The sequence below is a fragment of the Halichoeres trimaculatus genome, unplaced genomic scaffold (assembly GCF_033239565.1).
Source record: "Halichoeres trimaculatus isolate MK-OKI-2021-1 unplaced genomic scaffold, fHalTri1.1 fHalTri1_scaffold_20, whole genome shotgun sequence".
NCBI lineage: Eukaryota > Metazoa > Chordata > Actinopteri > Labriformes > Labridae > Halichoeres > Halichoeres trimaculatus.
The window spans coordinates 23,077,567-23,097,135 of NW_027437198.1; the positions used below are offsets into that span (position 1 = coordinate 23,077,567).

A 19,569-nucleotide genomic window follows, 5' to 3' on the forward strand; every position below is an offset into this window, starting at 1 on the left:
ACATCAATCCCGGGGGGAATTCATTACTTTTGCTCTTCATATAATACAGAAGTTCAACAATAAGATGTAATAGGGTAAAAAAAAAAAAAGTACACTGACTAATTTTAACAGATTATCAAAGCTTTAACTGTAAACTCCAAGCCTGAGCTTGAGCAAATATTATATTTATAAATAAATGAAACATTCAGATGAGAAGATGTTAATCCTCTCCAAGAAGCTTAACATATCAAGCTTTTGTTTCTATTTTCAGCTCTAAGATCTTGATTATAAATTAACAAATAATAACTTAAACATTAAATTAAATATGGAATAAATGTGTAAAATGAAACCGTTAAAAAACACTCAACTCAAATTATTGTTAAACTGATAAAGTTGTGGCAAAGGGGCATTTTTGACATCGCCAACAAAACTAGAACACCACGCAAGAAGTTTCCAAACATTTATTTTTTAAATTGATTTTATTCTTTTTGTTTATTCTTTTATTTTAGGAGAGTTGTTGAAAATTGTATATAAAAAAAACAATCCCAAAAGGAATTGCACCACAAATGTCTAATTCCCATCAAGTGACCACCTTATTTCGCGGCTGGTTGCATTTAGTCCGACGGCCCGTGAACGCACCAGTAGCAGATGAGAACCAATCGCGTGCGACATCCTGCCGGGGAGAGAAAAAAAAAACGTTACGTTGAAAACCGAGACGTGAAGCGGAGGGAGGGTAGAAACTCACCGGCATCGGAGCTAGTGTCCTCAAATAAAGGCTTCTGGAGGAGTGAATGAAAGAGCAGAGATAAACCTCACAGCCACAGAGTGAACAGACTCCGCGTTTTCAGCCAGTGTGTTGCAGAGACGAAGCGCAGATGGTAAGTGTGTGTTTTTTGCACCGTGTGTGTCTGCAGCCTCCCCTCCCTCCCTCCGCTGCTCTCCTCTCTGCTTCTTTTTATGTGAGATGAGGTGAGGTGATGATGTCCGTACACTCCTTTTACGTATGGCTAACCCGGGGGGAGCTTATTTTGCAATGGAAACCTCTGTCTGCAGTGAGGATTTAAACATTACAATGAGGGGGGATGATTCAGAGAGGGGCTTTTGTTGCATTTAAACCTCCGCCGTCGTGTTTCTCAAAATGCACCGCTGCCTTTCACGTCTTTAGTCAGCTAGCCTGTTGGCTAATTAATATCACCCCACAATGTAATATCCCACCACACAAACAACACAGGTTATTTAGCATGAGCCCTGTTTTAATACACAATGTTTCTCCATACCAACCATTTTTTAAATTACAGTGAGATCTTATCTTAGTTTTGTTTTGTACAGTAGTTGTGTTTGTGTGTGACATAACTCTGCTCCAACCTGCAAAGTGTTACATAAAGGTGTCCTGTGAGAAAGCACATACACACAGAGAAGTTACCTGAAACAAGCGATTTAACTCCATAATTTAAAATTTATTCATAAAGCACATTTTAAAATGTTAGCTTACAAAGTGCTGAAGAAAATGGTCAAAAAAAAGTTAAATAAATTGAAAAAGGCAGCAATAAACTGAGAGGTGGAGAGATATGGACAGGTAAGTAAAATAAAAAAATAAATAAATAAATAAAAAAAAATAAAAAAAAAACGAGAAAGAAGGTAAGATGATGTTTGTTAAATAAAGAAAAAAAAATAAAGGAAAATAATAAAATGTTAAAAATAATAGTGATGATAAATACAGATACAATAAAATGATAAAAAAAAGAGTTAAGATAAGTAGACGGGACTAAAAATCAGACAAATAAAACAGTTGGGGTTTAAAAAAAAAATCAATAAAAAAATAGAAGAAAAGCCAGATAACACAAAACACAGCAAAAAATCCACGTTAAGCTTGCTGAATATGCTGGAGTCTATAACAGTATGGTATTTATTGTTAAAGCTAGATTGAGTATGTTTGCATTTGTACATGTAAACTAGTTTTAGGGCTTATCCTACTTTGGGAATCAAAGGAAACATGAGAAAGGCGTGCTCATATTACAGTATCAGTTCACTGATCATCACCCGGAGCGACTCAGGCCTTCATTGAAAGAGGTCGCTTAAATCAGGTCTTTCATGGTGAACCCTGGCTTATCAGGACTAGAATAAGAGCTTATTTAAGTTCAAATGAGGTGTGAGATGTGAGGTGTTTACAGTTGCCACACATGACTGCGATAATCCAGAAACAAGAGCTAAAATGTTTCAACCCAAATGTGTCAATTTCCCAGATATGGCATCAAAGAAAACAACAGCAGCTGATAAATATTCAGCTGAGTCATACTGAATGAATGAGTGAATGGATTAAACCTTTGCGTAAAGCAGTGCTGGATTAAAGCTCTACCCCAGGTGGGAGAAAGTGTGTGTGTGTGTGTGTGTTTCCCCCGTCATTACACTTCTCTTGTCTGGGTTTGTTTTGCAGAACAGCTCATACACAGCTTTGTGGTTTGCTCAAACCACCTTTCATCCACTCCGGGGACCACATCTACACAAGTCTGTCATTATAGCCCCGGCATATGGCGAAAGGGCTTAAGCAAGTATATGGTCAGTTTCATTTCCTGCCCCGTCAGTGGGCGGCCTGACTGTAATTCCAGTCCGAGCTGACAGCACAGATTGACACCCTGCTCTGATGGATGATTTGCGTCACTGTTCTGGTGGATTTAGGAGCACGTTACTGTAATTTAGTCATCTTTGTCCAAAAAAAGAGAGAAGACAAAAAAAGAGAATCACGACAGCGCAGAGTTTTTGTGCTAAAGATGCTGTAAAGACCAGTCACATGCTGTTAGTTTGGCAGTATACTCCTCTTTAAAACAATTATCATTAACAGCACAAAAACCTGGTTTGGTGGGGATTTCTGAAGTGCCATATGTCAGGAGGAGGGGGTGTTTTTTTTTTTTGCTGTCAGATGTGCAGAACAGAAGTAAATGGGTCGCCAGCAGGTCCAGGAGGGAGCTGCAGGCAAAAAAGGCCACACTGCTAGTTTTATGAGTTGCAGATCTGCTCCTTTGTGTTGAATTTGTCGAAGTACAGGAATTTTAAATGTTTTTGAATCCAAATAAAACCAGAGCGTGGTCATTTTTCAGTCACCAGAATCAGATTTATGACCAAAGTTCCTTTAAATCAGGAGGAATTTGCCTCAGTTTGTTGGTGCTTACAATAAACAAAGAAAAACAATAGAGGTAAGGAAACAAATACGCAATAGATCTAGAAACCATACAGAACATAACATTGTTTTATTGGCAGTAGGATGGACCAAATCTGTGCAACTTAAAGCTTGAATGAGGATAGATTTTTATGGCCTTTTTTTTTTTTTGCATCTGGTCTAAATTTGATCTTTTTTTTTTGCAAAATGCTGCTGAAGTTTTAAGGCTCAGACTTTGATTTGTTAAACTTTGAACATTTTTTATGGCTGTTTACAAACAGTCCCAAGTTCCAGACAGTCATGACGCGACTTCACAGCCTTAAAACCGTCTCTTAGTCGCTCTACAGAAGAATCTCAGCAACAATTGTTTAACCAAACCAGCCTCACTCCCACATCACTTTGCATCTCTGTGACTGTCAGCGCTGATCAGATGTAGGTAACCTGGTTTCAGAGGACTTAAAGGCGGATTATTTCTTTGTGGAGATCCTCAAAAGAAGCAGCAGACGTCATATGTTCTGTGGGGATCTTGTTCCTGTGAAATAACTCTGAGTCGATTCACTCTGTAGTTTGAAAACCTTTAGAGCAGAAAGGAAACTTCACTCAGCAGATATTTGCATGTGGGTTTTTTCTGTCTTCAGACGGGATGGGGCATGTTTGCCTGAATTCCAGTCCTTTGGGGGAATTTAGTTTTGAAGAGTTCCTCTTTTCTTTATCTCCACACAACATCTGATCAGTCGTAGCACTTGAGGCCATGTCTTCTTCTCTTGCAGCATCTCCTCGCCACGTCAAGTCGACACAGGCAGCAGGTCTGCACATTCTTTCACAGGCCATCACCCGTTCGGTCCTTTGGGACTTCAAGACAAAAATGAAGTGATGCTGGTGTGTTGAGTAACCCATTCACACCACCGCTTCAGCATGCAGGAGCTGAGATTGAACTGCCAAACTGCCAATTGAGAGATGAAAGACTCAAGTAAAGGAGTTTCTGTTTTGGAAGTTGTCGTAGTTCCTTGGTCTATAAATAGAAAACCATGTTAGGCTGTGTTTATGAGTCAGTATTAGATGAGCTAATTACACGGTTCTGACGCTAACAGCCAGTCCTGCCCTCAGGACACTTCTTCAAAGAGCTCAATAAAAGCATCATGGACTTTTGTAGGCAGGTAACAGATACTACAGAGCATCTGTGTGAGAAAAACTTGCTTATTCCCAACCAAAGTTTTAATCTTAAATCTGATTTTAGGAGATTGTGTTTGGCTTTGCTGTGAAATTTCATGCCATGTTCAGAGGCTGTTTCCGTACTCTCTGTTTGTTTCCTAAATCTCTTAACGGGGGTCTAGAAAGTTTCATTAAAGTTTAACTGCTCACTCCTCTCTACTCAGAAAATGTGGTTAAACTCGGAGGTATTTCAACCTGATCTGGATCAACAAGAAAATAATCTGCAACTGTTTTTATTCTTCAGATAAAAATGTCAGGAATTCACATTTCCAGCGTCTTATGGGTCAAGTTTTGCTGAATCCGAGCTGTGGACAGGATGTTTTGAGTCTTGACCTTGGTCATTAGGAAAGTGAAATGGAAATTTGGAACTATTTTATTACATTTGCCAGTCAAAACAGTCATCCTGGGTGATTATTCAAAAACAGGGAACTTTGTATTTCCAGCCCTAATTTTAGATCAGAGTACTTAGGTTGTTAATATGAAGTTTCATCACCCTGAGATCGAATTTTGAGCCTGATTATGTTAGATTTACTGATATCATAGAGTCTGCCTCTACAGTTTTTTGATTCAGTGTAAACAGAGCGGTATTTGATGTGGTTTCTCTTTATGGCATGCAAAAGCAGAAAATCCATGAGACTGATTGTCTCTTCATAACTCAGGCCCCGTTTACACAACAATGTTTCATCCGCAAACACTAAAACGCAGTGAAATAAAAGCGTTTGAACCAGTTTGGCACGGTTTGGTACAGTTAAGCCTGATCCCGTTTGCGTTTCCACTGCAAAACTGTGCCCTCTCGTGGTAGCCGGCGTGTAAGCTGGATGCCGAAAGCTGCAGCTGTTTAACAATAGTGTGACGGCGTAGCAGCGCGACACAGTTTACCCGGCTTTAAATCCAACGGAGAAGAAAAACACGACACAGTAAACAAAGACCATAGATAGAAGACATCCAGCATTTTTTCTTCTCTGTGTTTGGCATGTAGCTCTTTGATACAAAGTGCAATCAAACTTTGTTTCAGAGAAGTCTTTGTGCCGCCAGGAGAAATGCAGCCGCTGTCGGGGTAAGTGACAATTCTTCCGACCAATCAACGGTCTGCAGTGTTGTAGCTCCACCTTCTGAGAGCGGATCGGTTCAGTCTGGTGCCCATATGAAAGGGTCCCAAAAAGTGGGACGGCTCGTCTCAGTTGTTTGGGGATCTATCCCCCAAGTGGAACCAGTCTGCTTTGTGGAAAAACGGCTTAACTGTCTTGTCCAGAACTCACTTTGGTAGATCTCCACCGAAGTAGAGTTGAGCCGATCATCTGGTGTGAATGCTAAGAGCAGAAGTGGAGCAACAGATGTATATTTTGTTGAAAGACAGTCAGCAGATACAGTAGATTGAGCAACACAAGCACAACACGGAAGTCAGCGCGATTGTTACAACGGTACTGTTCTCCTGTTGTATGCAATTGCATGAAGCAGAGCGTGACATCAGCGTTTCAACTGAGTATGCCGGCTTACTGTTTACACGGCAAGTGTCGGCAGCATTTCAGAAAAATTCCACTCTGGAGGCCGTTTTCAAAAGTTTGCGTTGTAGGTCGACTTCAACACCGTTTCCGTATAGGTCCGAGGCTGAAACGTCCGTTTAACCAACCCTCAGTTATGTCAGATTTAACGACTGGATGAAACTGAATCAGTTCAATTTGATGCTTTAACACACTTTCTGGACAGTATATGGTTTGACCACAGGGGGCGCCAAAGTTGTCAAAGCCTGAAAGTTCCGCATTAGAGTTTTTTCTTTTTAAGTTATTTTTTGGGGGCTTTTATGCCTTTAATCAGAGAAGAGAGAATAGTGGACAGCGTGAACTCCCTGCAAAAGAGCTTTAAGTCCAAAATAACCTTTATTCAGTTGCTGTCAGAAAAATTAGATATATGACCACGTAGATTGATTTTTTTGCACTTTACAGAAGTGATATACCCTCGTTGGTTTGCATATGCATCCTTAAAACATTGAAGTGTTTCAGGCTGTCCACACAGGAGGTAGAAACCGTATCTCTCATGCCTGCAGACATCTGATACCCACTGACTCCACTCGCAAAAAACTGCCCCGTCACTTTGTCATTGCACACAGGAAGCTGAACAGAGAAAGAGAAGTAGTAACAGACCTCACACTCTGACACACTCCCAGATGTGATTAGTCTGCAGACTGCTGTGGTGAACCCTCATCTGCTCTCTTTCGTTGTCCATATCATCACTTCCCCTGCAAGTCAAGTGTCAAACCCCGCCGTCACAACGTCTCCATCACAGAACAAACTTCAGTTTCTCCCCCTTTCTCTGGTATCTGGTCTACATTTCTGTCTTTGTCTCATCATGTTTGGAGTTATTGATGGAAGCTTGCTGTCAGAAGGAGCCTATATATCTTCCCTGCAGCAGCTGTTTCAGCTGTTGGATCGCCGCCATGGCTTGAGGGGCCAGAAAAGTGCAATATATAGTGAGATTCTATCTGCAGGAATATTAATCTGAAGGCTTGTGTGGTTTATGTTGCAAGTTCTGAGCTGGAACTTTTTGGTGTGTTATGATTAAAGTCAGAGTGATTTACAGGCTGTGTGTGTTCAGTCGAGTTGAAAGGATGAGGTTGGTTCTGTTGTTTTTCCACTCTGTTGTCCTGGATGATTAAGCAATGATCACATCTCTAAAAATACAGGGTGAGAGAAGAGTGGGAGACTTGTTTTAATGGCGTAAGACATCTGTTAATGCGGCGCCTGCCTTCCCTTGTATGGAGCTGTTGCAGATTCATGCGTAAGTGTGAAGCAGGTTGAGTTTATTACGTGCTGCGGCGTCTCTCAGAAGCAAAAGGAGCAGATGCTTCTCCACATTTCAGCTCTTTGTGAACATCTCGACCTTTGACCCACGTGACAGCCGAGCAGAGCTCTTGAAACTGTCCTAAAAGGCCGTTATTTACGTCAGCAGATAGCTCTCGTAAACACTCAGATTTAGACAAGAGGGGTCTGGTTTGTTGGTTTGAAGCAGTGAAAAACTTGCACACATTATTTTGATGTTTCTAAAATTCTCCTTCACATCTTTTTCATTTTTTTTTTTTGATTTTGAAAGAGCAGACTCATGACGGTCTGTGACCTCAGGTTAAAACGTCCGTATAGGATTTGTGAGTGTAATGGTTTAAATGTTTTAACATCCTCAATATAAGCGGGCAGATTGGACTATTCAGTGAGCGGATTAAAAAGCGTAGTAGCCCATTACTGATTACTATTTATAGGATTAGTTGGGAAATACACTTAGTTTCTATTATGCACTGGCTGGGGGGGAGATAAATACCTCTCTCTCATGTCTGCATTAGAAATGTGTAGCTTAAAGGAGCAAAGTCCGGCTACCAGCAGCATTTAAGATCATGAAAAACAAATGACGCAAGTTCAAAAATGCTAAAGACTGCATTTCTTTATGTTTCTACTTTAAGCTGCAAAGGGAATCTTGTCTGAGACGCTTGTTTCTACAGCAGAATCGAACCCGTTTTCAGCCTCAGGGTTATCGGCACCTCAATTCTACAAAGATTTGTTTGGATTCAAGTTTTGCCTTCAGACTCCTCTTTAGAAACAAATGTGAGATGTTGCTAAGATAATGTCTGCATTGAAACAGTCCAAATTTGATTGGTTGATTTTGTTAACATTTCATGCCCACTAGGTCAGTTAACAAACCTCTGTCCTCCTGCATAAGCACATTAAGCATGCTAGTAGCTGCTGCTAATAGTGATGCTCTTCGAAATATCTGTGCACAGAGAGATCATTTGTCTATGTACATAAGAAATTTTAACCTCTTATCTGCTAAATATCCAAAAATGACTGTCATATTATTCAAATAAAATATAGAAATGAACTCATATCCTCAAGGGTAGCAAAGGAAAATACCTCAAATAAATATCTTTATATGAGTCTGTGCTGAGACAGGTCTATTCAAACTGTCTTAATCCTTAATGGCATAGATTCAACAAGGTCCTGGAAACATTCCTCAGAGAGTTTGGTCCATGTTGACATGACAGCATCACACAGTTGCTGCAGATTTGTCGTCTGAACATCCATGATGAGAATCTCCCGTTCCACCACATCCCAAAGGTGCTCTATTGGATTGAGATCTGGGGACTGTGGAGGACATTTGAGTACAGGGAACTCATGTTGAAGAAACCAGTCTGAGATGATTCCAGCTTTATGACATGGAGCGTTATCCTGCTGGAAGTAGCCATCAGAAGATGGGTACACTGTGCTCATAAAGGGATGGACATGGTCAGCAACAATACTCAGGTAGGCTGTGGACTTTAAACCATGCTCAGTTGGTACTAAGGGGCCCAAAGTGAGCCAAGAAAATATCCCCCACACCATTACACCAGCAGCAGCAGCCTGAACCGTTGATACAAGGCAGGATGGATCCATACTTTCATGTTGTTGACACCAAATTCTGACCCTACCATCTGAATGTGGAGCAGAAATCCAGACTCATCAGACCAGGCAACGTTATTCCAATCTTCTATTGTCCAGTTTTGGTGTTGCTGTGTGAATTGTAGCCTCAGTTTCCTGTTCTTAGCTGACAGGAGGGTCACCCGGTGTGGTCTTCTGCTGCTGTAGCCCATCTGCCTCAAGGTTGGACGTGTTGTGTGTTCAGAGATGCTCTTCTGCAGACCTCCGTTGTAACCAGTGGTTATTTGAGTTACTGTTGCCTTTCTATCAGCTCCAACCAGTCTGTCCATTCTCCTCTGACCTCTGGCATCAAGAAGACATTTTGTCCCACAGAACTGCTGCTCACTGGATATTTTCTCTTTTTGGGACCATTCTCTGTAAACCCTAGAGATGGTTTTGATGAAAACCTCATTTAAAGAAAAACAGCACTTCTGCTTGTGCAAATACTTAACTTCTCATTGCACGCACCAGTTCTGAAACTTAGACTAGTAGAGAAAAAAGGAACTGTCTCATTACACCCGACATGCAAACTTAAAGATTTCCACTTATTGATTGAAAGCATCATCACCACAGTTTAAACATTCATCACAATATATTTCTTGTTCAAACTTCACAGCAGGTTTTATTGAAGGTAATTAATGTTTATCCCAAAGCTGTTTCTCTAAAACAACATGTTACCCACGCAGACATGCAGGTGTGACTTGAAATCGAAGCAGGGCCTTGATGCCGCAGGCCACTAAGAGTTGAACCTCTGTTGAAAGAAAGATTTCACCACTCGTGTGAAAGTGGTCTTTGTTTGGAGAGATGCAGCTCTCCAGCTGGCTCGAGCTTCTCACACGCTGGTATGTCAAACTGCTTCACAGCTAAAATAGTGTTGGGACTAGCAGAGCAAATCAGCTCCACCACAAGCGCTCGTTTGTTCGTGTTTTCATTGAACGCCTCGTTCTGTGCTCGTTAGGGCTTTTAATTTCCTGCCCCTGCGTGGATCCTGTGACTCTTTTGAATCGGCGTGGAGTATGGCTGAGCTTGTTTCTAACCTTTTAGTTTCACACTTCAGCTGAAGCAGTCATGGAGAAGGAGGGGTGGGTTAGGACTTCAGTTACAAGCCACAAGTGTCACAACTTCCTGTCACATTCAGCTTTTCTGTGGCAAAAACAACATGTACATATAAGGCAAGAGAGGACAAGATGGCATAGCTAATCTCAAGTCTTCCTGGATGTTTGCACATGTGTGTCTGTGAGTGTGTGTGTGTGTGTGTGTGTGTGTGTGTTTGGAATGCATGCCTGCCCCCTAACATGGTTACTTATCATGCCAGCTTGTTTTTTCACCAGAGTACAAAAATCTTTGGCAACTCGGTGCCTGCTCTCAGATCACTTTCCTAATAAGGCTCCCTCCGTGTCAGGGCTTCATTCGCTCCAATCAAAGACCTCCTGACCTCGTTCTGCTGCTCTCACAGCCTCGAACTGAATGCTCTGTGGGAACTTCTCTCATTCAATCTCGGTTTGAGACAGAGTTAGATCGTTTTGAGGAGATCAGAGTCAACAGGAAGTGGTGCAGCGTGCAGCATGTGAGATAACATGCTGTAAGTGAGTGAGCGAGCTACCTGCGAACTGAACCCTGAGGAGGAGCAGGGATGAAGATGAGGCAAACAGTTGAGATGTGATTGCATCAACAGGAAGCTGGATGGCTTCACTTGTAATGAGCCAATCATTTCTGAAGCGTCCGGTCCTCATCAGTGCAGACGGCGCGCTCGGTGTTACACCTCCTCATTAATTCGATGCCATGTTAAGATTTAAGGGTCAGAAATATGTAAATGACTGCTTCCTGAGTCGGTGAATGAGTGGTTCTATGATTAGGGGAACATTCAGGTTTATAAAAAAGTAAAAAAATAATGTGCTTTTTTGTTTCATATTCCATTGGATTGCAAATGATACACCTGGAGTGTACTTAACTTATTAGCTAGCAAGCTGAATTTTTAAATATTGAAGTAACAAAAATAAATTTTGGAGTATAATTTTGTCAACAGTGTTATAGACAAAAGTTGTGACTATTTTTTCAACATGAATCCATATTATACTGAATTTAAAGTAATTCAACATTTCTATGTCACACTACGCTCCTTAGAAATGTCCCTCATCATTTATATCAATTTGGACAAAATTTAAAGAATTATGGCGCAAAAATCACAGTAATATGGTTGACATTTCCTCCATTTTTTGTCTCTTGTGCCAACTGCAGACCTTGAACGTGGCACCACTTGCCCTCAATCAGCTCATATTTCTGTAATTTTTTTCTACAGATTGTTTTTTTTAAACATTTATAGTAAGAAAACCAGAAAATTTTGGCAACACAGTTGACGAACAATTAAAGCGCCCCATGTACACACAATCATTTTGATATAATATTGATAAGGAGGAGTTAAAATATGTAACTTTTTCTTCAAAGATGCAATTTCAATTGATTTAAGTCATGTGACTTTGGAGGAAACCATTGCTGATTTATAGAGTTTTTTCAATGTGTAACATGTAGGGATGGGTACCAAATTAGGTACTTTTAAAGGAACCGACCAAATTTTGTCAAAAGTACCGGGTACCGATTCACATGAAATCAAAAGTTACCATGTTTAGGTACCTGAATGCATTCTTGTGACTGTGAGGGAGTGGAAGAGTAGGCAATTTTCCACACTGGACATGAACACAGCATTGCAAGGATATACATTGAAGAAGAAATATGTTACATTGAAAAAATATATATTTTATTATTAAACAAATTGATATTTTTCACCACATACAGCCAAAAAAAGTGGTACTGTTGAGTACCGGTACCAATTGCCAGGTACTTAGCAATCGGTACCGTACCGTTTCAAATAGTAACATGGTTGAAGACAGATTTCTCGGACACACACACAAAGTGAATTATTTTAAAACATTTTGTCATGTTTAAATGATTATTTCAAACAAATAATGCTGAAAATATTCACAAACATGGATTCTAGTGTTAATTTTGAAGAGCAAACTTGACATATGAGAAACCAGACGGCACAAAAACTGCAAATTCCAACACATTTGCATTTATAGCTAAATAAATTATGGAACCTGTTAACTCTCTGTATTAAATAAACATCACCACAATGGCCCACTGTAAAATTGGTCATTGCTTGAAATACTTGGTAAAATTGATATGAGATGTACCCCTGATTAAAGAATCACTCGTATGCCAACTAATCATAGAGCTGTTTTGGTGCAGTTTTGTATGAGATGCACGTCAGACGCCCTGTTCATCAGCTTCTGCTCTTATGTCTGACTGCGACTTTCATACGAAGGATACGAGCACAAACTTGCTGCTATCACCCCTCTGTGATTTTGCACACACAGCAGAATATCCTGCAAGTCAAATGTTAATGGACTCAAAAACCGATGACCAGCCAGAGTCCCTTCTCTTTACAGCCATGTCTGCAGACCCCCAGCCCCCCCCACCACCCCATCCCGCCGCCTTCACCACTTCCTCCAGCCCCAGCCAAACTACCTTACATAACAGGGTTTTAGCAAAGTCTGCAGTGGACTTTTCCCTAGCCTGAACAGAGGCGGCCCTTCATCCCTGCTCACTGGCTTTTCCATGGCAGTTACTGCATGCACGTCTGAATGCCTCTGTGTGTGTGTCTGCGTGTGTGTGTGTTATGCTCTTGAACTACCTGTTTGCCTCACTTAAAGACATGTTTGTTGCTCGTTGCTGCTGCAGACCAGCTGCATGAAAACAAACACAGTCATTACTTATCTGTAACTTCCTCTGGCTTGTAATCACGCAGGCTTATCTGTTTCTTCTTAACCTCTCGAGTGCCTGAAGGGAAGTCTTTCCATTCCTCTTGTCACCGTGACTCGAGCTGTAATTACCTGACAGATACGTTAACACTCACAGCGTAACACAACTCAAACTGCAGCCACACAATTGAAGGTAAACCCTTCTTTTTCTGCCGGCTGTCTGAACTGTTGTGCTATGCCGAGAAACAGCCCCATGCAGAGTGACCAACAGTTCAGCTCACATGACCAGACAGAAGGCACCTGATCCTCTCCCAGGGGTGCAAAAAGACAGATGGAGCAAATAGAAAGAGGGGTAGAAAACAAGAGATGAGTACACACCCCGCTAAAGGTAATAAGAGGACAATGAGAAATATGCGAGAAATGTTTCTCTCTGTCTCTTTTTGCTCTTTTTGCACGTGTGCTGCAGCTCTCAGAGCACACCAAGAGTTTTTACACACGTGAATCTGTTTGTTTCAGTGCTGAGTTTGTTTTTCTCTGTTTGTCCAGGACACCAGGAACACCACTGAAGAGAAACCCGTCCAGCGATCTAAGGTAAACATGCATCTTCTGTCTCTCCATATTTTCTGTTGCGCTCTGAGTGTGTGTGTTTCTCTTTCATTGAGGCTTTGATCTCAGAAAAGCGCAGAGGAAGTCTCTCCTGCATTTGGTGTCTTTTGTTAAAGCCAGCTTTCATCTCTTGGAGTATCTAGGCCCAGATCCGTGCCTGGTTTTTTGTCTTAATGAATATGTTTATGTGCTCAGTCCTTCAGCTTCAAAACCCAAAAGGAGTTGTGCTCATCATGTGAGAAGACGGTCTACCCCATGGAGAGATTGGTGGCCAACAACATGGTCTTCCATTCGACATGCTTCTGCTGCAAGCACTGCAACGCCAAACTCAGGTTAACTTCATAAAGAGCGCCTTTGATTTCGAGAAGACTGATGATTTGTAAAACATTTTGACCCTTTTTTTTTAAATGATGCAAAGACAACAAATCGAATGCTGAAAATAAGAATTGTAGTATGAAGTCCCTCAACGAACGTCTTCTCATCTCGACTGCTGAGGAGTCAGACACACTGTTATGCCTTTTTATACTCATTCATGTGACTTTAGGCCCATTAATGCTCAACATTAGATATGGATCCAGATATGGTCAGAGCCTGTGCTCACCACCTGAAACCCTGGGGCAGGTGTTGCTGTTCCTACCCATAGACTGTACATAGAGTGGACAGCGTGGCTCCGCCATTTATCATTGTAAGGTTTTGAAGCCAAAATACAGCCTTCTCAGGTGCAGCCATTGTAGCAGTTTGGAGCCAGATTCTGCGCACTAGAGACGATGAGGGATTGTGGGAGAATCTGAGTGGAGCTGGGCGACAAAAATAATATATATTTTTTTCTTTCAAGAGTCAAATCACTTCTTGACTCTACCTCCCGACATATTTTACAATCCCTGAAAAAAATACACGAGAACGGCAGCTGTCAATCATCGTTAAACGTCACGTAAAGCCTCATTTTTAACCTCGAATAACAAACGAAAACGAAACTTTTCAGAAAAAAGAGAACTTGGATACAAGACAGCCAAATAATATCTTCAAATCACCACAACAATCGGATGTGAGAAACATTTCTACAAGGTGTAATAATTTTTTTAAGTTTGACCACAGCCCATCTGGAATGGCTGGAAAGCCGTATTTTTAAACCTATACTGCAGCCAGCCACTAGGGGGAGCAGTTTTTGTGGAGACCTCACTTCGAGCCAAGCAAGCGGACGTCCATTTTTTTTTACAGTCCATGTTCCTACCTGTTACGTAGCTCTAGCAAGACACAAAAAAACAATTCTCTGTCCTTCAGTAGCAATTTAATAAAAAGTCTCATCGACCATCGCCTCCTGCAATGCTGCCTCCGTTTTTGTCCTTAACACAAAAGGTACAATAGCAATAGTGGTGGGAGCCAAAATGGATTCACACCAGTATCAGGATTTTTGTTTCATGATTTTGTTTCACAACTTTTTTTTTCAAAAGTCTTTCTTTTTTAATAATTTAAATCCTTCATTTCAGTCTTTGTTTAGAATGTAAGTTGGAAAAGAGTTACCACTTTTCTCCAGCAGGGGGCTGCAGAATTTTTTTTTTTCAACTATCTAGTAACGTGATGTCAGCCCCTGATTAAATCCTAAAAACTGAACCATATGTGATGTATATTTTTTAATAAATATGGCTTCTGTCTTTAGACTTCATCATCATCATTCAACATTTCCACAAGATCTGGTGTTGTAAAAGCAAACTACAAATTATAAATATTGAAAAATCACAGTTTAAATTGATGCGGTTCCTCAAAAATCATAAAAGAATCAAATTAAATCGGGAGAAAAGCGTATCTCCCCGGCTCTGATTAGCAATATCTTCTCCACAGTCACCATGTCTGTTTTTGAGTTTGTTGTTGTCGTAAACTTTAGACTCTGGGCGACCCCCAAAGTGGATGTATTGGTTAACAGCGATGCCAACACAAAGGAAGGATAAATGGGTCTTAACCTGCTAAAAATTATCCTAATTAGTTTGGAGAGGTAAAATAAAAGCTCACATTGCTCAGAATGCTGAGTATTTTTTTCATGGTGTATTTGATTTGTTGTCTTTGAACCATTTTAAAGGATTTGCAAGCCACGAGAATCTGTTTTGATTCACTTTTTACAGAACGTTTGGACCTTTTCTGAACTGTAGTTCCTGTCCTTCTGTGTTTACCTGACTCTCCTCCTCTAATCGTTCTCCTTTGGTTTGTTTATAACCCTTTTCCTCTTTTCCTCTGACAGTCTTGGCACCTTTGCGGCCCTCCAAGGCGAGTTTTACTGCAAACCCCACTTTCAGCAGCTCTTCAAAAGCAAAGGCAACTACGACGAGGGCTTCGGACGCAAACAGCACAAAGAGCTCTGGGCCTCCAAGGAGACAGACGACATAACGAAGACGGCATAATCGTGTCTGCTCGTGTCCCGTCCCCTCCCTGTCTCTTCCTTTTTTCTCCCTCCTTACACCTCCATCACGATGAACACATGCCTCACGAGCTGGGGCTCAGTTAAATCACCCACGCTCTCACTTGCTTTTCGAAGGCCATCAGATACAGATACATGCACAAACAGATAGGAGAAGACAGTCATAATCATAATTTGGGGATTCTGGGTTTGGTTTTTATTAATGTGTATTTTCTTATTTCCTTCTTGGAATTGGTAGATGATTGTGACCAAATGCCTTCTCTGGAATGGGGAGTGTGATAATAATCACTTTTATTGTTTCCTTTTTTTAACTCTTTTAATGATTCGCTCCCTTTTTATGTGTTCAGTCAGTAATCTGTATGCTCAGGCAAACATATCAGAACGGTTACAGAGCATTCATGTTTTGCAGTAGAGCATAAACTCAGGTCAGTTTTCACCCAAGGATTTTTACAAACATGATTTCACTCATTTCAAAAAGATAACACAAATCTAAACACTGCTCCTCAGTATTGTGAGTTTACTGTCAGAGACGTTAATGTCAGTTTGTCAGGTTTCATATATTTGAGGAACAAACAGGGTACAGAGTACTGTAACACAACCGCACACATCAGCAACAGCTCACCTCTGGCTTTTTTAACTTCTTATTTGTGCTTTGTTTTCTTTGTTTTGCCTCATCCCATGGTTTGTTTTTGTTTTATCGACCACTCTGAGTCTTATCCTTGCATGTCGGGATGACTGGGTTTTAACAGCCTTATCTTATGACTGTATCGATCTTTGTTGTTGTGAATGATTCGTCTCCTCAAAGCGTTTTTTAAAAGCGTAGAGTTTGGATTTGATCCTCTCTGAGCTTTTAAGGTTGGATTTTAACGTAGTTCTCAGATTGTGTTTTGTATTTGTCTGTACATAGAGCTGTAGTTCGTGATTTTAGTGAACATTCCCCACAAAACTCTTGTCTCGCACACACACACGAGCGCACATCATCACCAGGCAAGACGTCGATAATCACAAGGGGGGACTGACGCTTGTTTGTGAACATCCCTCGCACCTTTATACGGAAGATTTTCAGAGGAGGCATTGATGTTTGGTTCAGTTTATCACGATGATAGAAGAGGGTGTTGAATCAAACGACTCTGTTCCCTCTTCATGTCACCAGTCTTGAGATTGTGTTTTCCTGGCTGGTTTAAAGTGTGTTCATGTAGCTGGAGACTCGTTAACCTTCCGCACAGCCCCATCCGGATAAAGCAGACCACTTTTCTGTTTTCGATTGAATGCCTTCCTGTTCTTGTCTCCTGTCATACGACCTAAATGCATCTTAGCACCTGGACCTATTTCTAATACTGAATCGACAGTCTGTGTCTGAGGGAGGGTTTGTCACTGTGTCGGCCCCTTTTGTGCTCCTGCATGCTGCATGCCAAACCCGGTACATAGCACCCCCTACTGGGGAAAGTGTGACAGTAATGTTGGAGGAAGTGAGAGGAGAGAAAGAAAAATATCTTGCCTGTGAAATCAAGGAAGCCTTTATTCAAAGTTTTGTAATATGTTGCCTCAGTCTGCGGTGCAGCTACTGCACTTCAGCAACTTTAATCTTATTTAACTCTACACCTAAGAGGAATTAATCCAGTTAGAAAAGATCTCAACATCTATTTTTTCATTCTATACGCAGAATGAGTCTAAAGCCATTTAAATATCTCATTTTAGAAAAGGATTACCACTAAGACTTGACTGACACTTGAATGACACAAAGTAGTGTTTGTGACTGAAGGTGTACTGTGAATCTGAGCACGGTGTGCAGGAGTGAAACCTTAAAAAAGACGGATATTTGCTGGATTTTTGTTTTAAAGAAGCCTTAGAAATGAAAAGCTCATCTTTGAGTCCACAAATCTTGACAGAGAAATGTCCTGTTCATGCCTTTTTTAGACACAAGCAGGCTGACTTCAGATCCCCACTCTTTAACGTAAGATTACTTCACTCAACCAGCATCCACTCTCTGATGAAACCACTCTATATCCACACACATTGTTCTTACTTCAACTTGTTTGACAGTTTTATTTTAATTTCCTTTGAACTGTTCGAAACGGTCCTCTGGATCCCTGAGAATGCTTTAAAATCAAGAGTATTGTATCTCGAAATGCTGTCTTTGTCATTCTCCGTTAGCAGTTCGCCAAGGTACAGCTGCAGCATCTGTGAATTGCAACGTCTCAGTGTAACAGAGCAGACAAGGTACACTCAACACTGGTGCCAAGAGGCTCAGGTGAATGATTGCAGTGTGACGTTTTCAATGTTAAACGTGTAAGTCATTTAACTTTTGTGCTATACTTGATGTGGACTTACTTTTCAATGCTGTTATTGAGACATTTTTAATGTTTGCATCTTTGAATTTCATCTGTTTTGAAAACTTGACCTGTGGATTGAGGTGGCCTTACAGCTAAAGGACGTTTGGACTGTGTTTGCAGTCGTTCCTCTCTGCTCCCCCCTCTCTTGCTTAGCTGTCGTATGGAAGTGTATCATTTTGAAACATAAGCGCCCCCTTTCTACGCCAGTTCACACGTTCATTTTGTGCATTTTCTTCCTTGTTTTTTTTTGTTTGTTTTTTACATGCTTTTGGAGAAAAAAATAAAATGCTGGTGTTGATTAAAACAGTGATTTTGGTGTGATTATTATACAAAGAAGTGAAGTGAACAATGGAGGTAACTATTTACAGTGTAACTTTTTTTAAGTATGTATTAATAAATAAGTTATGGTTTTAACTGTCATGATAAAAATTCTGACAATTTTTAAAGACTAAAAAACATTTTTGCATTATTTTATAAGAGTGCAATCAGTTACTTAAAAATATTTTTCAATAATTTAAGTTGTAATTTAATGTTTTGAATGTATAGTTTCAATAGATTATGGCAAAACAATGTGTAGCATTGTCTTAAAAGAAAAAGAAAATGGATTTAGACATAAACAACAATGCTACTGCCACCTTGTGTCTTGACAGTAGCTAATGTAGCCTGTGTGGTTGCTTGGGTTGACTCGACCTGTTTGTAGCCTGCTCAGGTAACTGTATAAGTTGGTGCTTATGTTTTGTTTTGTTTGTATAACGCTGCTTCGATGCTTTTTGCATGTTTGCACTATAACCTATTCAATGCTACAATCTAGCTAATTAGCTAATCATATGCTATTGTAGAATTCTGCCTATTTGCCCAAATCATTCATATTTACCATGCATGCTTTGCAATTTCCTTATTTTCTGTTGAATGCCACACTTGTCTGTTATGTCTTTCGTTACTTACTGTAAATTTTTTTTTTTTTTTTTCTAAAATGTAGATTCTTTAAACATTTAATTTCACCATCTTATTATTTGTACTTAAATAGTTGTTTTTTCATCCTCCAAACACTTTTATTCTGTTTTGTTTCATTTGGGTGCTTTTTCGGTCTCCTATTTTAACATCTAGTAAGAGACTACAGATGGAAACTGACCTTTGAACTAATCTTAATGCATTTTGGTATATTAACCAAAGTATAAATAACAGGGTGTCCACGGGGTCTTAAAAAGTATTAAAAGTTGATAAATCAATTTTGTGAAAATTGAGGCCCTTAAAAAGTCTTAAAAAGTCCTAATTGTGGTTTAATGAGGTATTAAATTGTATAGGTATTTAAGCTTTGACTCCAAAAATATCCATGAGTACTTATTTTCCCCTTGTCCCCTGATTGGGACGTTAAACATTCAGTCAATAAAGTTATAAAATAGAATAGAATAGAGTAGAATAGAATTACTTTATTGATCCAAAACTGGGAAATTGTTGTGTTAACAGCTGAAATTGATGGAGTCAGTAGAAAAATACAAAAATGAAAATAATAATAATAAATTAAACACAAAGACTCTAGTTACAATACGATACAGCAATAAAGACTGGGAGAGGTATATACACCAGCTATGAATTAACGTTGCTACAAGGTTTAAAAAGAGAAATTAAATGCAACATTAAAGAAATTCACACAGTCTCAGGCACATGTCCAAAATTT

At 40.1% G+C, this 19,569-nt stretch overlaps 1 protein-coding gene across 1 annotated transcript; it reads left to right on the forward strand.

Annotated features, from left to right (window-relative positions):
- The first annotated feature begins 656 nt into the window (after positions 1-656).
- limd2 (LIM domain containing 2) lies at positions 657-18,169 on the forward strand. Its single transcript, XM_074697351.1, has 4 exons — positions 657-857; positions 13,089-13,133; positions 13,344-13,480; positions 15,382-18,169. Exons 1-4 carry the CDS (start codon positions 855-857, stop codon positions 15,539-15,541), a joined length of 345 nt encoding a protein of 114 aa, XP_074553452.1. The 5' UTR covers positions 657-854; the 3' UTR covers positions 15,542-18,169.
- The last annotated feature ends 1,400 nt before the right edge of the window (positions 18,170-19,569 follow it).